This window comes from Papio anubis, chromosome 4, assembly GCF_008728515.1.
Source record: "Papio anubis isolate 15944 chromosome 4, Panubis1.0, whole genome shotgun sequence".
Classification (NCBI taxonomy): domain Eukaryota; kingdom Metazoa; phylum Chordata; class Mammalia; order Primates; family Cercopithecidae; genus Papio; species Papio anubis.
This window is the reverse complement of record NC_044979.1, coordinates 10,434,616-10,454,556: the sequence shown is the minus strand read 5'-3', so window position 1 is coordinate 10,454,556 and position 19,941 is coordinate 10,434,616. Positions and strand designations below refer to the sequence as shown.

The 19,941-nt window shown below is 40.5% G+C and overlaps 1 protein-coding gene across 1 annotated transcript in view; it reads left to right on the top strand.

The window, feature by feature from the left end:
- The window catches only part of CNTNAP2 (contactin associated protein 2), a 2,167,939-nt gene extending 2,158,205 nt beyond the window's left edge, over positions 1–9,734 (top strand). The window contains exons 23-24 of the mRNA XM_031664956.1: positions 1,860–1,940; positions 7,918–9,734. Of these exons, the coding sequence (XP_031520816.1) occupies positions 1,860–1,940; positions 7,918–8,117 (281 nt within the window). The 3' untranslated portion in view covers positions 8,118–9,734. The remainder of the gene's footprint in view (positions 1–1,859; positions 1,941–7,917) is intronic.
- Positions 9,735–19,941: the final 10,207 nt, after the last annotated feature.

Genomic DNA, 19,941 nt, shown 5'->3' with positions numbered 1-19,941 from the left:
GGCGTGATGGTGCACGGCTGTGGTCCCAGCTACTCAGGAGACTGAGGCGGGAGGAACACTTGAGCCTGGAAGGTCCAGGTTGCAGTGAGCCATGATTGTGCCACTGCACTCCAGCCTGGGCAACACAGCAAGACCAAATCTTTAAAAAAAAAAAAAAAAAGGATCAAGCCAGTTAAAACAAGCAAAAACCATCAGTGGTCTATTTTGCATCCCCCAGTTAAAGACTTGGGGGAATATGAAATCCTTGTATACTCAGAGTTAAGTTCGCTTTCATTTGTAGCTTTCTTAATGTCTGTGCTTTTACTGAGATAGTTAAGATAATTTGGAATGTAAAGTATAATCTTCCTCATCCTAAACAAGAATATCAAGTCTAGCCAGGTGCAGCGGCTCATGCCTGTAATCGCAGCATTTTGGGAGGCCAAGGTGAGTGGATAACTTGAGGTCAGGAGTTTGAGACCAGGTTGACCAACATGGTAAAACCCCACCTCTACTAAAAATACAAAAATTAGCCAGGCCTGGTGGCAGGTGCCTGTAATCCCAGCTACTTGGGAGGCCGAGGCAGGAGAATCACCTGAGCCTAAAAGGCAGAGGTTGCAGTGAGCCAAGATCACACCACTGCCTGGATGACAGAGTGAGACCCTTTCCCCAGCTCCCCCGCCTCCATTTAAAAAAAAGAGAATATAAAGTCTAAAAGAGAAAGGATTAAATCACATGTGTTGACAGAATCTGGAATCTCCCTTTTTAGTTGCAGCTCCCCCCACCCATAAAAAAAAGAATATAAAGTCTAAAAGAGAAAGGATTAAATCACATGTGTTGACAGAATCTGGAATCTCCCTTTTTGGTTGCCGTATTTCCAAGGGAAGAGGAGGAAAAAGGGCTCTACCTGCTTTTTATCATGATCCTGGACAATCTTGGAAGTCCGTAGCCCAGAAATGTATTAGTGTTAGAAAATGGAGTATGTAGCAACATTCTCCCTGAATCATGACATAAACCTATTTGCCTATTTGAAATGTGTACACATTTCATTGTACCAACTAAGTACTTCTAAATTCTTTTTACATTTAATTGGTGCCATCCAGTAGCCAGAGCTTGCTTTAGACTAAGGTGACCTGCTTCTATTGGAAGATTTACCTTAACTTCTCCAACAGAAGACCAACAAATGTGAATTGTTTCTGAAGTTGGATTAGGTCCTATGGATGACAGAAGATAGATCCTGCCTTTTCCGGGCTTAAAATTTGTTTTATCTTAGAGAAATACCTAAATATAACACAATTGATTCTTATCATTTATAATAGGGAAAGAAATAGATTCACTAGGCAGTTATATTCTTCTCAACTGTTTTGAATTATTACCCCTTTACAAACTCCTGAAGTGTGCCAGTGTCTTACTACAGCCATGAAAAATACGAGTTTAAAGGAATGATTCCTTTTTAAACTTTTTAATACTGTAGCTGTAAAAAGCTCATCTACAAATATATTGAATGCCACCAGTTGTGCATGGGGTTAAAAGTGGATGGGAAGCAGATTTCAACCAAATGTAGGAAATATATTCAAATGCATAAACTCGTCTGTCTGTGGAACTAGAGCAGGCAAGTTCAGGTAATTCTAGGATTCTCTAATATTGCTCCAAGTGGTAAGTCGTGTTTATCTAGGCCTTGTGCAAACAGAAACAGCAGGTACAGGGATGGAGGCTGTTGTGATTCTTTTGTGAGACAACGGCAAGACAGGGTCCATCAGATATGGAGATTTCATTTGGAAAAACAGTAAGTGTTAACGAATTGTATGGAGAAATAGGTTTCAAATTATTTGGGATCAATATACTTGACTCTGACACTTGACTCTTTCTTTCTTTCTGTACAGCCAGTGCGGATTTTCCATATAATCCAGGACAAGGCCAAGCTATAAGAAATGGAGTCAACAGAAACTCGGCTATCATTGGAGGTAGGTGATGTGTAGAGCAGGCTCATGTGGGGCTACTCATCTATGGAAAGCAATAATTGTCAATAACATAGTAGTCTAGGAAAAAGTTTTCTAGATTTTTACATGATTCATTTTGTTGTTTAAATAGTACACAAGATTATGAATTCTGATATGCAGAAATATAGTAAATGTGGCCAGACACGGTGGCTCACGCCTATGTAATCGCAGCACTTTGGGAGGCCAAGGTGGGCAGATCACCTGAGGTCAGGAGTTCTAGACGAGCCTAGCCAACATGGCGAAACCCCGTCTCTACTAAAAATACAAAAATTAGCCAGGCATGGTGGCTCACACCTGTAATCCCAGCTGCTCGGATGACTGAGGCAGGAGAATCTCTTGAACCTGGGAGGCAGGGGTTGCAGTGAGCCAAGATTGCACCACTGCGCTCCAGCCTGGGCAACAGAGCAAGACTCTGTTTCAAAAAAAAGAGAGAAAGATATAGTAAATGTAACATGGCTACTTTTTTCTTTTTTTTAGATGGAGTCTTGCTCTGTCACCTAGGGTAGAGTGCAGTGGCGTGATCTCGGCTCAGTGGAACCTCTGCCTCCGGGTTCAAACAATTCTCCTGCCTTAGCCTCCCTAGTAGCTGGGATTATAGGTGCCTGCCACCACGCCTGGCTAATTTTTGTGTTTTTAGTGGACACGGGGTTTCACCATCTTGGCCAGGCTGATCTCGAACTCCTGACCTCGTTATCCACCCGCCTCAGCCGCCTAAAGTGCTGGGATTACTGGCATGAGCCATTGCGCCTGGCCTAACCTGGCTACTTTTTAATGCCGGCTTGTAAAAAACAAATGGTAGTGGTAAGCTGGACAGACTCAGAATATGTAAGGAGGTAGTAGTGATCATAGCCAGGACATTTCTTTATCCCCTCTGATCTTTTTCAGTCTCATCCTTTTGCATCCCAAATGGTCCAGGATAGCATACTATAAAAAATGAAAAGGAAGGCTGGGCACAGTGGCTCACACCTGTAATCCCAGCACTTTGGGAGACCGAGGTGGGTGGATCACGAGGTCAGGGGATCGAGACCATCCTGGATCACATGGTGAATCCCCGTCTCTAAATACAAAAAAAAAATTAGCCAGGCGTGGTGGCGGGCGCCTGTAGTTCCAGCTACTTGGGAGGCTGAGGCAGGAGAATGGTGTGAATCCAGGAGGCGGAGCTTGCGGTGAGCCAAGATCACGCCGCTGCACTCCAGCCTGGGCGACAGAGCAAGACTGTCTAAATAAATAAATAAATAGAAAAGAAAAGAAAAGGGAAATGCCAGTCTGGTTTCAGTTATCATAATGCAAATTATCAGAAAATTACTGGATATCATTAAGTGAAATAAGCTAGGCACAAGAAGACAAATATTGCATGTTCTCACTGATACACAGGAGTTAAAAGATTTGAACACATGGAGGTAGAAAGAAAAACAGATAAGACTGGGAAAGTTGAGGAGGAGGAGGAAGGAGAATGAAGAGAAGTGGGTTACAGGGTGCAAACATACAGTAAGATAAAAGGAACAAATTCAGGGTTTGCTAGCAGGGTAGGATGACTATATCTAACAAAAATGTATTATACTTGGTTGATGAGCCCCTAAATACTATGACTTGATCACTATTCCATGTATACATGTAACAAATGTTCTCATGTATCCCATAAATTTGCACAACTAAAATTTAAAAATAAAAATGTATCAGAAAATTAACAAGCTGTAGCATCTAAAATATTCCAGTGTTTTCTTCTCACCAGGGGCAGCTACATAATAATTTGACTCTCCTAAGATAGCTGTTGAGCCTCATGCGTAGATCAATACTGACATCCCTATTGCCATCAATATCCCAATCCTCACTGTTTTTTGCTTTTTTTTTAAATCAACTTAATTGAAGTATAATACATACCTATAAGTGTAACAGGTCCCTTTTTTTTTTTTTTTTTTTTTTTTTTTGAGACAGTCTCACTTTCCGTTGCCCAGTCTGGAGTACAGTGGCATGATCTCAGGTTTAGTAGAGACGGGATTTCACCATGTTGGCCAGGCTGGTCTTGAACTCCTGACCTCAAGTGATCCACTCGCCTCAGCCTCCCAAAGTGCTGGGATTATAGGCGTGAGCCACTGCACCTGGCCCCAATCTTTTTATAGTTTGTGGTTAATTTGTCCTATCTAAAAAGTCTGCCTACCCAAAAGTTTTAAAGATTTTCAGCTTTCTTCTAGAAGTTGTATCGCTTCATCATTTACCGTTAGATCTTTAATCACTTCAATTTGATGTTTATAAATGGTGTGATGTTTATAAATGGTGTGAGAGAAGAGTCAAAGCCAGTGTTTTCCAAATGAATATCTTGTTATTCCAAGACCATTTGTTGAAAAAAAAAAAACAAAAAACTATACTTTTCCTCAACTGAATTTTCTTGGCACTTTTTTTAAAGCAACTGACCATATGTGTGTGTGTGTCTATTTTCTAGGCTTTTTGTTTTGTTGGTCTATATATCTTTCCTTACCCAATACCATGCTTGCTTTATTGTTGTATCTATTTTTGTTGAGATGGGAGTCTCGCTCTGTCGCCAGGCTGGAGTACAGTGGCACGATCTTGGCTCACTACAACCTCTAACTCCCTGGTTCAAGCGATTCTCCTACCTCAGCCTCCCAAGTAGCTGGACTTACAGGCATGCACCACCATGTCCAGCTAATTTGTATTTTTAGTAGAGATGGGGTTTCACCACGTTGGCCAGGATGGTCTCGATCTCCTGACCTTGTGATTCGCCCACCTCAGCCTCCCAAAGTGGTGGGATTACAGGTGTGAGCCACTGCGCCCGACCTGTTGTACCTTAATACAAAGTGTTGAAATAAACAATATAAGTTCTCTAATCTTTGTTTTTCAAAATTATTTTGGCTATTCTATGTCTTTTGCATTTCTATATAAAATTTAGAATCAGTTTACAAATTTCTACCCAAAAAATTGGCTATAATTTAGATTGGGATTGTATTAGACTTATAAATGAACATCTTAACGATACTTAGTATTTCTATCCTTACATGGTGTATCTATACATTTATTTGTCTCTTCAGTTTCTCTCAGCAACGTATTGTGGTTTTCAACGCAAAGTCTTGAACAACTTTTAAATTTGTGCAATTACTATTTTATTAATTTCATTTTCTAAGTGTTTCTTTCTGGCATATAAAAGTATAATTGATCTTTTATATCAGCCTCATATTCTGTGACCTTGCTAAATTTGCTGTTAGTTCTAATAACTTTTTTTGTATATTCCTTAGAATTGTCTACCTAAACATAAGCATGTTATCTGAGAATAATGAGATTTTTTTACTTGTTTCTTTCCAGTCTATATCCTTTTATTGTTTCATTGCACTGGGTAGGATTTTCAGTACAAAAGTGAATAAATGTTGAGATTTGACAATTTTGCATTGTTCCCTATGTTAGGGGAATGTGTTTGATCTTTCACTATTAAGTAGGATATTGGCTGTAGGTTTCCAACAGATGTCCTTTATCAGATTGAGAAAGTTTCTTCTACTCATAGTTTACTGAAAGCTGTATGATGAATGAGTATTGTAAGTTTTCCAAATGCTTTTTCCACATCTATTTAGATGATCATACTGTTTTACTCCTTATTTGCTTAATGTGGTAAATCACATTGCTTTATTTTTTAATGTTAAACCAAACTTGCATTCCTAGGATTAACATTATCCTAATATATGATCTTTTTTACATATTGCTGGGTTTGATTTACTAAAATTCTATTTAAAAGAATATTGTGGCCGGGCGTGGTGGCTTACGCCTATAATCCCAGCACTTTGGGAGGCCAAGGTGGGTGGATTACCTGAGGTCAGGAGTTCAGGACCAGCCTGGCCAACACAGTGAAACTCCATCTCTACTAAAAATACAAAAATTAGCTGGGCGTAGTGGCGGGCACCTGTAATCCCAGCTACTTGGGAGGCTGAGACAGGAGAACTGCTTGAACCTGGGAGGCTGAGGTTGCAATAAGCCCAGATCATGCCATTGCACTCCAGCCTGGGCAACAAGAACGAAACTCTGTCTTCAAAAAAAAAAAAAGAATATTGCTCCACAGTTTTCTTGTAATGTTTTTCTGGTTTTAGTATCAGGATAATGCTGGTCTCATAAAATGAACTGAGTAGTGTTTTCTCCTCCTGTATTTTAAGAAAGATGTTTAGGATTGGTCTAATATCATTAGGTAATGTTTAATAGTATTGTTCGGGTCTTTTAAATTTTTGCTGATTTTCTGTTCAATTGTTCTATCAGTTACTGACATAACAGTGTTAAAATCTCCAACTATAATTGCAAATTAGTCTAATTCTCCTACCAGTTCCGCCAGTTTTTGCTTCATTTATTTTGTACTTAGGTTAGGTTTATACACATTCGGAATCATTATGTCTTCTTGATGAATTCACCCTTTTGCCATTATGAAATGTTCTTCATTTCTACTAACAACCTTGTCCTTTGTCTCATATTAATGTAGCTATTCCAGCTTACTTATGATTATTGTTTTCATATCTTTTCCTACCCTTTTACTTTTGACCTGTATTTAAAGTTCATGTCTTATAGACATCATATAGTAGGCATCTTTTTTATCCACTCTGTCTCTACTTCTTAATTGGAGTATTTAGATCAGTTATATTTACTTCTATTTTATCTAGTCTGTATTATTTCATCCAGTATTTTTTTTTTTTTCCTTTTCAGACAGAGTCCCACTCTGTCACACAAGCTGGAGTGCAGTGGCACGATCTTGGCTCACTGCAGCCTCTGCCTCCCAGATTCAAGCGATTCTCGAGCCTCGGCCTCCTGAGTAGCTGGGATTACAGGAGCGTGCCACCACACCTGGCTGATTTTTATACTTTTAGTATAAGAGACCGAGTTTCACCATGTTGGCCAGGCTGGTCTTGAACTCCTGATCAAGTAATCCACCCGCCTCAGCCTCCCAAAGTGCTGGGATTACAGGCGTGAGCCACCACACCTGGCCTGATCCAGTATTTTTTTCATTTCAGACACTGTGTGTTTCACCTCTACAAGTTCCACTATTTCATTTTTTTCCTCTCATTTTGATCATATTTTCCTTTAAACCCCTGTGCACATTTCTAATAGTTACTGTACTATCCTTGTCTGCTCATTCCATGCTCTGTCATTTCTGAATCTCCTTCTAATTGACTGATGTTTCTTCTGGTCAAGTGACATTTTCCTACATTTTTTTTCTCTGAATTATTTTTCTCTGCAGCTTGAAGTTATTTAGATGTGCTTTAAAGCTTTTTCAGGACAGATCTAGGGTAGTCTTTATTCTAGGCCTATTTTAGCAAACATCTTCAGCATGACCATTCTATAACTGTATTAAATGCTCTGATTGTTCAATGAGGTCTCTTCAATGTGGTTGGTTGGAACATAAACGTCTCCCAGCCCTCTGAGCGCTCTGGTTTTTGCCTGGCCTATGACTTTCATTCTGTACATGCACACGTTAGTGTCATTCTGACACAAATTCAGAGACACTTCTGTGCAGAGTATTAGGGTTCTTTCTATACACAGCTCTGGCACGCGCTCTATATCTCCCCTCTCCATTCAGGGAAACCACTGTGCTTTCCTGTGCTGCCCCTCCCTACATTGCTGTCCAAAAATTGCTGGCAGCCAGAAAACGAGGAAAATTGTAGGACTCCTCCTTTTTGTTTCTCTGTTCTCAGACATATGTCTGAAGACTGTCATTTCATTGATTGTGTCCAGTATTTTAGTTACTTTTGGCTGGAAGGGAAGTTACTCCTGATTTTCCTGTTACTCCTTCATGGACAAAAACAGAAATCTTACTTCATTTTTGTTATCTTTGTTGTTTTGGAGTTTGTGTTTTATATGGGAGAGGGCTGTGTCTGAGGGAGCTGTAGTGAAATGGGGACAGTGATGGAGGGAAACCCAAGCCCCGTCTAACCTCTCGTGCTTCTCCTTTCTCCACCAGGCGTCATTGCTGTGGTGATTTTCACCATCCTCTGCACCCTGGTCTTCCTGATCCGGTACATGTTCCGCCACAAGGGCACCTACCATACCAATGAAGCGAAGGGGGCGGAGTCGGCAGAGAGCGCAGACGCCGCCATCATGAACAACGACCCCAATTTCACAGAGACCATTGATGAAAGCAAAAAGGAATGGCTCATTTGAGGGATGGTTACTTGGCTATGGGATAGGGAGGAGGGAATTACTAGGAAGGAGAGAAAGGGACAAAAGCACCCTGCTTCATACTCTTGAGCACATCCTTAAAATATCAGCACAAGTTGGGGGAGGCAGGCAGTGGAATATTCTTGAGACTGATCACAAAAAAAAAAAAAAATTTAATATTTCTTTATAGCTGAGTTTTCCCTTCTGTATCAAAACAAAATAATACAAAAAATGCTTTTAGAGTTTAAGCAATGGTTGAAGTTTGTAGGTAATATCTGTCTTATTTTGTGTGTGTTTAGAGGTGTTCTAAAGACCCGTGGTAACAGGGCAAGTTTTCTACATTTTTAAGAGCCCTTAGAACATGGGTATTTTTTCTTGAGAAAAGCTGATGCACCTACATATGGCCCCAACATTCTCTTCCTTTTGCTTCTAGTCAACCTTAATGGGCTGTTGTAGTAACTAGTTCGTGTTCATATACTATTTCCTTTGATGTCCTATAAGTTGGAAAAGAAAGGGGCAAAGAGAACCTATTATTTGCCAGTTTTCAAGCAGAGTTCAATCTATGCCAGCTCTCTGGCATCTGGGGTTCCTGACTGATAACAGCAGTTGAAGCAAGAGAGTGCATGGCACCTGGTGTGTAACGACACAATCAGCACAACTGGAGAGAGGCATTAAAGAACCAGGGAAGGCAGTTTATATTGGGGTTGTTGGTTTTTCATTGAATTCTACAAGCTAATATTGTTCTAATATGTAGTCTTAGACCAATTCAATATCTGTAACTATCAGCTGCAATACCATGGTGACCAGCTGTTACAAAAGATTTTTTCCTGTTTTATCTGAAACATACTGGATTTATATATGTATAAGCGCCTCAATGGGGTATTAGAGCCAGATGTTATGATTTGTTTGCTCTTTTTCTTTTAAAGTTGTAGCAAACGTATGGATAATTTCTAGTGAATGCATAAATTAGGTTGCGCTTCTTATTTTGCTTTAAGTCTCTGGTAGTTTTTCCACCCCTGTGATAAAATCCTAATAGACCGTGTCCTATAAATGGATGCAACACAATAAAGTTATTACGGCTGTTACTCTGGATGATATGGAAAACACTGCCATATTTTAAATCAACTACTCCACGTGTTTTTCCGTGCAATCACACTGCTGTGATTCAGGGATCTTCTGAGATGGACACATTTGAACCTCAAGTTCCTCACAAACCTGGTACCTGTTGCTTCTCAGACGATGGACAAGTGTAGTTAGTCACACCTCTTAGTTTAATCTGAAACCTTGACCCAGTTGTAAAACAAATAACTCATTGATTATATTTAAAAATAATACACTTCATGTAAACAAATGGGGACAATGCATCCAAAAATAATGTTATTTTTTAAACAGATTATACAAAAATTATTTCTAGAAAGACTACCATTTGTGATCATTATATTTCAAGCCTCTTATACTTAATAAGCACTTTTTTAAAAATCTTGAGATCCCACCATTCTGAGGAATTAAATATGATCACTTTTTCCTTCTTTGCCTGGGAGAGGTTAAGAGGAGGTTTCAGAGGTATAGATGCTATTGTTCTGATGGCCCGGCTCAATAAAATGGAAATTCTAGTTGGTTAGAATAATGCATTTTTTTTTTCAAGATTCTCAGTATGCCTAACTTATTGGGGCATGTCAGTTTCTTGGGTAATGGAAAACATTACCTAGAGTTGCTAGTGGCACATTACACCAGTACACAGCACATTCCAAAAGAGACATTGGACCAGTTAATTCCCATGCAAGTCAAGGTAACAGAACAAAAGGGAATCCTGATGCCCTTTTACCATTGCTGGTTGAGCTCAGGCACTGTCATGGACACCCTTAATTTTAAAAGGTTTTAATCATTCTCTATAAAATACATTTAAAGTGGAAAAACATTTAATATCACTAAATATCAGAACAATGTAACATTTACAAATGAAATATTGAAAGCAAAGGCTGTTTTATTTAGCCAAGATGACTACCATTAGGAGTTACTGTATGTATTGTTGAACGCAAATTTTAAACAACATTTTAAAAGTGTTTCTGATTTTTAAACCTGGTTTACAGGTATTACTCCTGCACTTACCAAATAACGCCCGATGGAAATTTATTATTTCTTGCAATTCCCACGATAGCTCTGTTCATTATGCATTGTCAACACTTTTCCTTTTTTCCCCAAAATGAGTAGGGGATTAAAGTCACCCAAAACAGCTTCTGCTACTAAAATGTTCTCATCCTTTCTCCTCCCGCAAAAGGTGAAAAATGAGATCCAATCCTCTCACCAAAATTTCAAACCTAGGACACTGGAATGACTGCAGGGATCAGTGGTTCTCCCATATCACCATCAATTAAGACATATAGGATACTGTCTCTCTCTCTTCAAGAGGGTTACAATATGGCCATCAGACAGGAAACCAAAAGGTGGATAAAGTATTAAGTAATTAAGTGCCAAATAAATGCTGGAAATCTTGACCTCTTCTTGGGATTATGAGTTTAACAAAAATCCCTACATCTGCTTATGAAGGCCAGATCCAGTACATTTTAAATGGTAAATAATATATTTATGTGAAGAAAAGGAATTAAGTCTTTCTTCCAACTCTCTCCCTGGACAGCCTAACACAGTGCAGCCTCGATAACCATGACATTCCCACCCAAGCTCTCAGTGCCTAATCCTGCTTTGTCATTCACTTCTCACACAATCTTGACATCTTATATTCCAATACATTATCAAGCAAGCACAAGTATATTGGTAGTAGCCTCTTTAAATAATATGTATAGACAACAACAACAACAAAATAGGCTGTTCTAAAGTTTCAGGGAAAGTTAATGGCGGATTTAAGGTTGTGCAGGAAACATCTGTGTATGAAGCAAATATCGATGTTTTGGAAAGATAGGAGATGACTTTGAATGAATGCAAGGTTAGTGCGACTCTAAGCTCTCAAAATAGCAGACTCCCTAGAGTTCAAGAAAGCTGGTCCAGGAGGTTGAAAAAGTTGTTTTATTGTTAAATTATTTTCTGGCCCTTCTTAATATTTAAAAATATATTTCCCCTTGTGGCTTTCAACCAACTGCTCAAAGAGACTTGTTATGTGGAAGTTTTCATTAAAGAGCTGAAAACAAGAATTTAGACAGCCTTTACTAGAAAATGTCCTACTGTCCTGCATTTGACAAACAAGCATCCTTTACTAACAAGAACAGGAATTCAGAGGCACAAGAAAAAGCAATGGCATGAGCCAAAGAGTCTATCTTAATATTACTTTTGAACATCTGCTGAGCAGCCACCATATATGCAGGCTGAGAGCTGGGCACAGACAGAAGCCACTGGAAGCACTTCAGGAACAAGCACACAGCTATGGGACTTGAACATGCAAGTGTTCAGGTCGCGTCAAGAAGCTTTTCTTTCCTTCTATGATGCAATCTGTTCTTTTCGATCCTACTTTTTTCTCTCTTCCTCTCCTTGCCACACTATATCCTGCTCTTAGGCAGCAAACATTTTAATGGCCCCTTTATGTCTCATGCCTCCAAACAACACTGAATTTGAAACCCCCCCCCCCTTTCTTTTCACCACTCTGTTGAGCAATTTTCCCAAAAAAAGGCAGCAATTATTAAACTTAATTCAAGTAAGCCAGTCAAAGATAGGTCCTAAATTGCTAGTCCCAATAGAACCACCTGATCCTAAACCAGTGAGAAACAAACAGTAACAATGTCCGCCGCTGACTTCAGCTAAGAATCAATGGCCCCTGCCCACCTCCCCCCCAACTTTTCTTTCTTTTGAGACGGAGTCACACTCCGTCGCCCAGGCTGGAGTGCACTGGCGCCATCTTGGGCTCACAGCAACCTCCTCTTCCTCTCGCATTCAGGCGATTCTCCTGCCTCAGCCTCCCAAGAGCTGGGATTACAGGCACTCGCCATCACACCCGGCTAATATTTTTGTATTTTTAGTAGAGGCCGGGCTTCACCATGTTGGCCGGGGTGGTCTCAAACTCCTGACCTCAAGTGATCCGCCCACCTCGGCCTTGCAAAGTGCTGGGATTACGGGTGTGAGCCACCGTGCCGAGCCAGCCCCATTTTTTAAAAGTGGACCCTGAGAATTAGCTGACCGCATCCCCTTTCTCTCTCCCTGCCTTGGTGTGACCCTCCCTGTGTGACCTTGGTTAAGTCCTCGAACTTTTGTCCCGTATTTAAGATGGAGCTGTTTTACCTACTTCATAAGACAGTTGCAAGGTGCCATTGATTCTTGACTGCAAAATACCCTGAAACCCTTATATGAAGGCTTAAGTCAACGGAGCCTAGTGGAAGATTTGTGGCTTGTGGTTGAAAGTCACATCAAAAGACAAATGTGGCCACGTTCAGGAATTGGAGACTTACTGGCATGGCTCTACAACTGCTCAATTATTAATCATGCAGACTAACCTGTCAACACTGGGAGATGCAACATAGCAAAAGGCCAGAGAAATTAGAATATTTTGTGCAGAAAGCCCTAAATTCTCACCTGAATGTAACTTATAGCTCCCCTACCTACTCTTACACATGCCTTCCCAACATGCTAGACTGGCTTATACATAGGCCAACACAAAATACAAACGTGACATGTTCATGTAGCCTAGTGGCTCGGTGCCTATTCTCCATGTATCTGCATGGTAATGTTGGAAACTTTAAGTACATTTCTTTCACAGCAGTTTTCTTCATAAGTGGTATATAAATCTCATATTCAAGGAAATGGGGAAATCACGTTGAGAAGTTGGTTTGTTATCTCTCATTGAGCAAAGACTGGCAGGAGATAATAAAAATAAATATGGGCACACACGTATTAATATACAGCACGCATTTACAAGTTTATTTTCCAGATAAAATTGTGATATAAGAACAGTTCTACCAAAACAGTCTGCACCATTTCCAAGTCTCAGTTAATTTACAGCAACTGCTGCTTTTGGAGATGGCTGTGAAAATATGGAAGTTCCTCTCAAGTAGGCCAAGAAACAGTTCTAGATTTACTGATTCTAAGTTTTATTTTGTCAAGTTTTTAAAATTTTCTCAGTGAGCATGGTGACTGCAGAGGTTAGCATTGTGAAAAGCTGGGCTAAATATTCTTTCTGTAAAGTCCAATAGGATTCCATCCCTATGAAATAACACAAAATTTCACTCTCTAAAAGCAACAGCATGTAAACTAGAATGAAAAAAGGAAATTATGTACGTATGCCTAATATTCTTTGTGAATGTCTTTCATTTAACTAAAATTATATTAGAAACCAGATTGATAAATAAAAATTTCAACATAGTTTTAATTATCCTAAAAGTGATTCTTCGTGTTTTGAACCATTTGTTTCTCTTAACGGCAATTTTCAACCTTCAGCAAAAGTAAGTTCCAAGCACTGAAATATAAGCCTACTGAGAATGTCATCTTTCCACAAGCTGTGGAGATATAGTCACTCCTGAAAGACAGCTCTGATTTGGATATGTCCATGGTTAACTGTCTGCCACAAATACCTCCCTGTAAAAAGAGTTTTTCTTGAAGTAGCTTAGTGGACACTGACTTAGGTTAATTTACAGACATCTTGATAAAATGTGGTTTGAGTTCAGTTATCTCCAGAATAAATTCTGATGCTTATTTGGAATGAGGGAGTAACACTGGATAGTGGACACATGGATCCAAGCCAGGGAACTAGACAACAAGGACTCGGCATGCATCGGAAGTGCCACTCTGTGTGCTTTTTAGATCTAAATTATTACTCGCACTTGCTAGTTTTCTGCAGTGAGCAGCTCTATGCAAACCACCACCACCCCAAAGCCAAGGAAGCTGAAAGGCCAAAGAAAGAGGCTGAGAATCCAATTTCTCAGAAAGAAACATTTCACAGGGAATTATAAACAGAGGCCATGTCTCAGGCACCCCACAAGACAGATGGTGAATGCCTGCACTGTTACACCCCCACACCTGCTACTCCCTAGACCCAGGACTTATCCACCACAGGGAAAGGGTCTACAGACTTCAGAAGGGATGTGTAGGACAATTGCTTAAGGAGAGGGTTTACAGTAAGTATGATAACATCAGAGTTGTTTTGACCTAAGGGTGGGATTTATGGTTGTCTTAAGTGCTTTTACATAAGGAACCACAGAGAAAATAAAAACCTTAGAGGCATTCCTGGAGGAACTGGATCTAATCAGAACTCAACATAGCAGATTCACATCCAAGATGAAGTTGCTTTAGCCTCCACACTGGTCTTCAATGACCATGACTATTGGGAAGCCATTTCCTTTTAATCAATTATCAGTGAGGCATCTAAATGTATACCAAGTAAATGTGATTTCCAGTTAAAAGCCCAAGTCCTCTGTTCTTCAGCAATTCCCAAGGCCAATCAATAGCAACTGCACTGCAGTATGTTCAGAAAGCATCAAGTACCAAAAAGATTGGTCATGACTGCTTCGTGAATATAATCCAACAGGTACAGAGAGAATGTCATAAAGTCCCTTGAGAAGAGAAAATCTGCACCATAAAAGTTCTTAACAAATTTTAAAAAGATGAGTCAGCAAGTTGAGGGTTTAACATCTCCAACAAAAGGTTTTAGCCACAATATGCTGACTTCCTTTCTCTGTGCTACCAACAATAAACTGTACATACAGGTGTTCCAGGAGGATAGCAACTTTATTTTGTACAAATAAAGGTCCTTCATATCCATGGGTTCTGCATGCACAGATTCAACGGACCTCAGATCAAAAACAGTCAAAAAAAATTGAAATTAACAATGCAAAAATATACAAATTTTTAAAAGTGTATAAGTGCTTCTCAATTTATGATGGAATTGGTTACATGCTGATAAACACTTCATAAATTGAAAATATTGTAAGCAAAAGTGAGTTTTCCACTTAAGATATTTTTTGTTTACCCTGGGTTTATCCAGGTCATAGCCCCATCCTAAGTCAAGAAGTGTACTGAATGTATATCACTTTTACATCATCATAAAATCAAGAAACCATAAGCCAAACCATCATAAATCAGGGACCTTCTGTATAACTACTATATACACAGTATTTACATTGTATCAGGTACTATAAGTAATCTAGAGATTATTTAAATTATATGGGAGGCTGTGCCTAGGTTATATGCAAATATGTACCATTTTATATAAGGGACTTGAGCATCCATGGATTTTGGTATCTACAGGGAGTCCTGGAACCAATTCCCCACAGATACTGAGGGTCAACTGTATTTGTTTCATTAATGGGTGTGGGGGAGCAGAGAAGGGTAGGAGAGGAAGTTATAGGAAACTCACAGTCTTCGCAACTGGCAGACGAGGAGTTTGTCTCTGGTGCCTATGCCACCAGGGCCCTGAGTTTCAAGCAGGAAGTTATATTGAAGAAAATATGTCTAGTTTTACACTAGTTATGACATGGTATAACAGACAATAACGTATAGAAAAGAGGAAATAACTGTGCTATTTTTCAAGAAGGGGTTTATGTCCTCCCAAATGAACTTAGGTACAAAAGCTAACTCTTTAAAGAAAGTATTATGTGAGTAACCATTAGCATGTGTTTACCTTTTTTTGGTCACTTTGAAAACCATGAATTCAGTAAAACCTGGGCTGAATAATCCCTGCACCTGAAGACTGTTCTACCAGCAACCCCCTCTTGTTCAAACACACCCAACATGCTACAGAGGACCACAGCTCAAAGCAGTTTTGCCACAAAAAATGCAAGTTTTCTTTTCTCATAATTTTTCATGATCTTTCAATTCATCTTACTTCATCTTCTGGATAGATGGTAAGTAAATAAGTCTCTAGGGACAGGAACTAAACTCTATGCCAAGTCTTCACCAAAAGAAAGAAACAAATAGCTTATCTTTTTAAGTTCTCTGACCTAACACGAGAAAGTCATTTCTTTTAAAAATATAAATGTAAAATTATAAGATTTAAATTAAAACCTGGCAGATGAAACTCAGAGATGAACTTATTTTGTATTCACAAATTGAAAAGTGGAAGATAAAATTCTTAAGTCTAGGAAGGCTAAAATGGGATACAGGGGCAACATTTTAAGTCATGAAAGATGTAAAGAGGGAAAGTGCAAGCTTGCTCCCTAAGACCTCAGGGCTAGAAGCAACTTTTGAAGGCAGAAAGAGGGCACATTTAGGATAAATAAAAGAAAGAAACACTCCAAAGAGCACCTAGTGTGATTTGTTGCAGGTTAAAAAAATTAAATACAGACCTTTTTATATATAAATATATATATAAGTATGCATATATCTTCCCAAAATGGCTGAGATTATTTCAATAATTACCCTACCATATGGATTTCAAAGGGGAATCAAGACTACGGAATTCACTTAATAAATATTTACAGAATATCTTCTACATGCCTGGCACCATTTAAGACTCTAGGAATTGACTAGAAAACAAGACAGGCACATCCCTTCCAGTTAAAATTTCAGTTAATAGGAACAGAAAACCAAATACCACATATCTTCACTCATAAGTAGGAGCTAAATGATGAGAATACATGGTCATACAGAGGGGAACAACACACACTGGCTACCTTTAGAGGGTGGAGGGCTGGGAGGAGGGAGAGGATCAGGAAAAATAACTAATGGGAACTAGGTTTAATACCTGGGTGATGAAATAATCTGTACAACAAACCTCCATGACACAAGTTCATTATGTAACAAACCTGCACATGTACCCCTGAACTTAAAATATAAGTTAAAAGGATTTGCTGGCAAGATGGCCGAATAGGAACAGCTCCGGTCTGCAGCTCCCAGCAAGATCAAAGCAGAAGACGGGTGATTTCTCCATTTCCAACTGAGGTACCTGGTTCATCTCATTGGAACTGGTTGGACAGTGGGTGCAGCCCACAGAGGGAGTAGGGTGTGGTGTCGCCTCACCTGGGAAGCACAAGGGGTAGGGGATCTCCCCCAGCCAATGGAAGCCCTGAAAGACTCTACTGGGAGGAACGGTGCACTCCAGCCCAGATACTATGCTTTTCCCACAATCTTCGCAACTGGCAGACCAGGAGATTCCCTCTGGTGCCTACGCCACCAGCGCCCTGAGTTTCAAGCACAAAACTGGGTGATCGTTTGGGCAGGGACCAAGCTAGCTGCAGTTTTGTTTTGGTTTGGTTTGGTTTGGTTTTCATACCCCAGTGGCACCTGGAACACCAGCAAGAGAGAACCATTGACTCACCTGGAAACGGGGCTGAAGTCAAGGAACCAAGTAGTCTGGCTCGGCAAGTTCCACCCCCATGGAACCCAGCAAGCTACGATCCACTGGCTTGAAATTTTCGCTGCTAACATATCAGTCTAAGGTCAACCTGGGATGCTCGAGCTTGGTGGTGGGAGGGGCATCCGCCACTGCTGAAGCTCAAGTAGGCAGTTTTACCCTCACAGTGTAAACAAAGCTGCTGGAAAGTTCAAACTGGGCAGAGGCCACTACGGCTCAGCAAGGCTGTTGCAGCCCGACTGCCTAATTCCTTCTCTCTGGGCAGGGCATCTCTGAATAAAAGGCAGCAGCCCTAGTCAGGGACTTACAGATAAAACCCTCATCTCCCTGGAACAGAACACCTGGGAGAAGGGGCAGCTGTGGGCACAGCTTCAGCAGACTTAAATGTCCCTGCCTGACAGCTCTGAAGAGAGTAGTGGATCTCCCAGCACAGCATTCGAGCTCTGCTAATGGACAGACTGCCTCCTCAAGTGGGTCCCTGACACCCGTGTATCCTGACTGGGAGACACCTCCCAGTAGGGGCCGACAGACACCTCATACAGGAGAGCTCCGGCTGGCATTTGCCGGGTGCCCCTCTGGGACGAAGCTTCCAGAGGAAGGAACAGGCAGCAATCTTTGCTGTTCTGCAGCCTCCACTGGTGATACCCAGGCAAACAGGGTTTGGAGTGGACCTCCAGCAAACTCCAGCAGACCTGCAGCAGAGGGGCCTGACTGCTAGAAAAAAACTAACAAACAGAATAGTATCAACATCAACAAAAAGGATGTCTACTCAAGAGACCCCATCAAAGGTCACCAACATCAAAGACCAAAGGTAGATAAATCCTCGAAGATGGGAAGAAACCAGCACAAAAAGGCTGAAAATTCAAAAAACAAGAACGCCTCTTGTCCTCCAAAGGTTCACAACTCCTCACCAGCAAAGGAACAAAACTGGACGGAGAATGAGTTTAACGAATTGACAGAAGTAGGCTTCAGAAGGTGGGCAACAACAGACTCCTCCAAACTAAAGGAGCATGTTCTAACCCAATGCAAGGAAGCTAAGAACCTTGAAAAAAGGTTAGACAAATTGCTAACTAAAACCACCAGTTTAGAAAGAACAAAAATGACCTGATAGAGCTGAAAAACACAACACAAGAATTTCATGAAGCATACACAAGTATCAATAGCCGAATCGATCAAGTAAAAGAAAGGGTATCAGAGATTGAAGACTAACTCAATAAAAAAACGTGAGAAGACAAGCCAAAAAAGTGAAAAGAAATGAACAAAGCCTCCAAGAAATACGGGACTATATGAAAACACCAAATCTACATTTGATTGGTGTACCTGAAAGTGACAGGGAGAATGGAACCAAGTTGGAAAATACTCTTCAGGATATTATCCAGGAGGGCCGGGCGCGGTGGCTCAAGCCTGTAATCCCAGCACTTTGGGAGGCCGAGACGGGCGGATCACGAGGTCAGGAGATCGAGACCATCCTGGTTAGCACGGTGAAACCCCGTCTCTACTAAAAAATACAAAAAACTAGCCGGGCGAGGTGGCAGGCGCCTGTAGTCCCAGCTACTCGGGAGGCTGAGGCAGGAGAATGGCGTAAACCCGGGAGGCGGAGCTTGCAGTGAGCTGAGATCCGGCCACTGCACTCCCGCCTGGGCGACAGAGCGAGACTCCGTCTCAAAAAAAACAAAAAAAAAAAAATAAAAAGGATATTATCCAGGAGAATTTCCCCAACCTAGTAAGACAGGCCAACATTCAAATTCAGAAAATACAGAGAACACCACAAAGATACTCCTCGAGAAAAGCAACCCCAAGATTCATATCATCAGATTCACCAAGGTTGAAATGAAGGAAAAAATGTTAAGGGCAGCCAGAGAGAAAGGTCAGGTTACCCACAAAGGGAAGACCACCAGACTAACAGTGGATCTCTTGGCAGAAACCCTACAGGCCAGAAGAGAGTGAGGGCCAATATTCAACATTCTTAAAGAAAAGAATTTTCAACCCAGAATTTCATATCGAGCCAAACTAAGCTTTGTAAGCAAAGGAAAAATAAAATCCTTTACAGACAAGCAAATGCTGACAGATTTTGTCACTACCAGGCCTGCCTTACAAGAGCTCCTGAAGGAAGCACTAAACATGGAAACGAACAACCAGTACTAGCAGTTTTGAAGGGTTTTTCGTGTCTCTATCTCCTTCAGTTCTGCTCTGACCTTAGTTATGTCTTCTGCTAGCTTTTGAATTTGTTTGCTCTTGCTTCTGTAGTTTTTTTTTTTTGAGACAGTCTCGAATTGCAAAGACCATCTATGCAATGAAGAAACTGCATCAACTAACAGGCAAAATAACCAGCTAGCATCATAATGACAGGATCAAATTCACACATAACAATATTAACCTTAAATGTAAATGGGCTAAATGCCCCAATTAAAAGACATAGACTGGCAAATAGGATAAAGAGTTAAGACCCATGTGTGGGCCAGGCGTGGTGGCTCACATCTGTAATCCCAGCACTTTGGGAAGTCAAGGCGAGCAGATCACGAGGTCAGGAGATCAAGACCATCCTGGCTAACATGGTGAAACCCCATCTCTACTAAAAAATACAAAAACAAAAAAAAATTA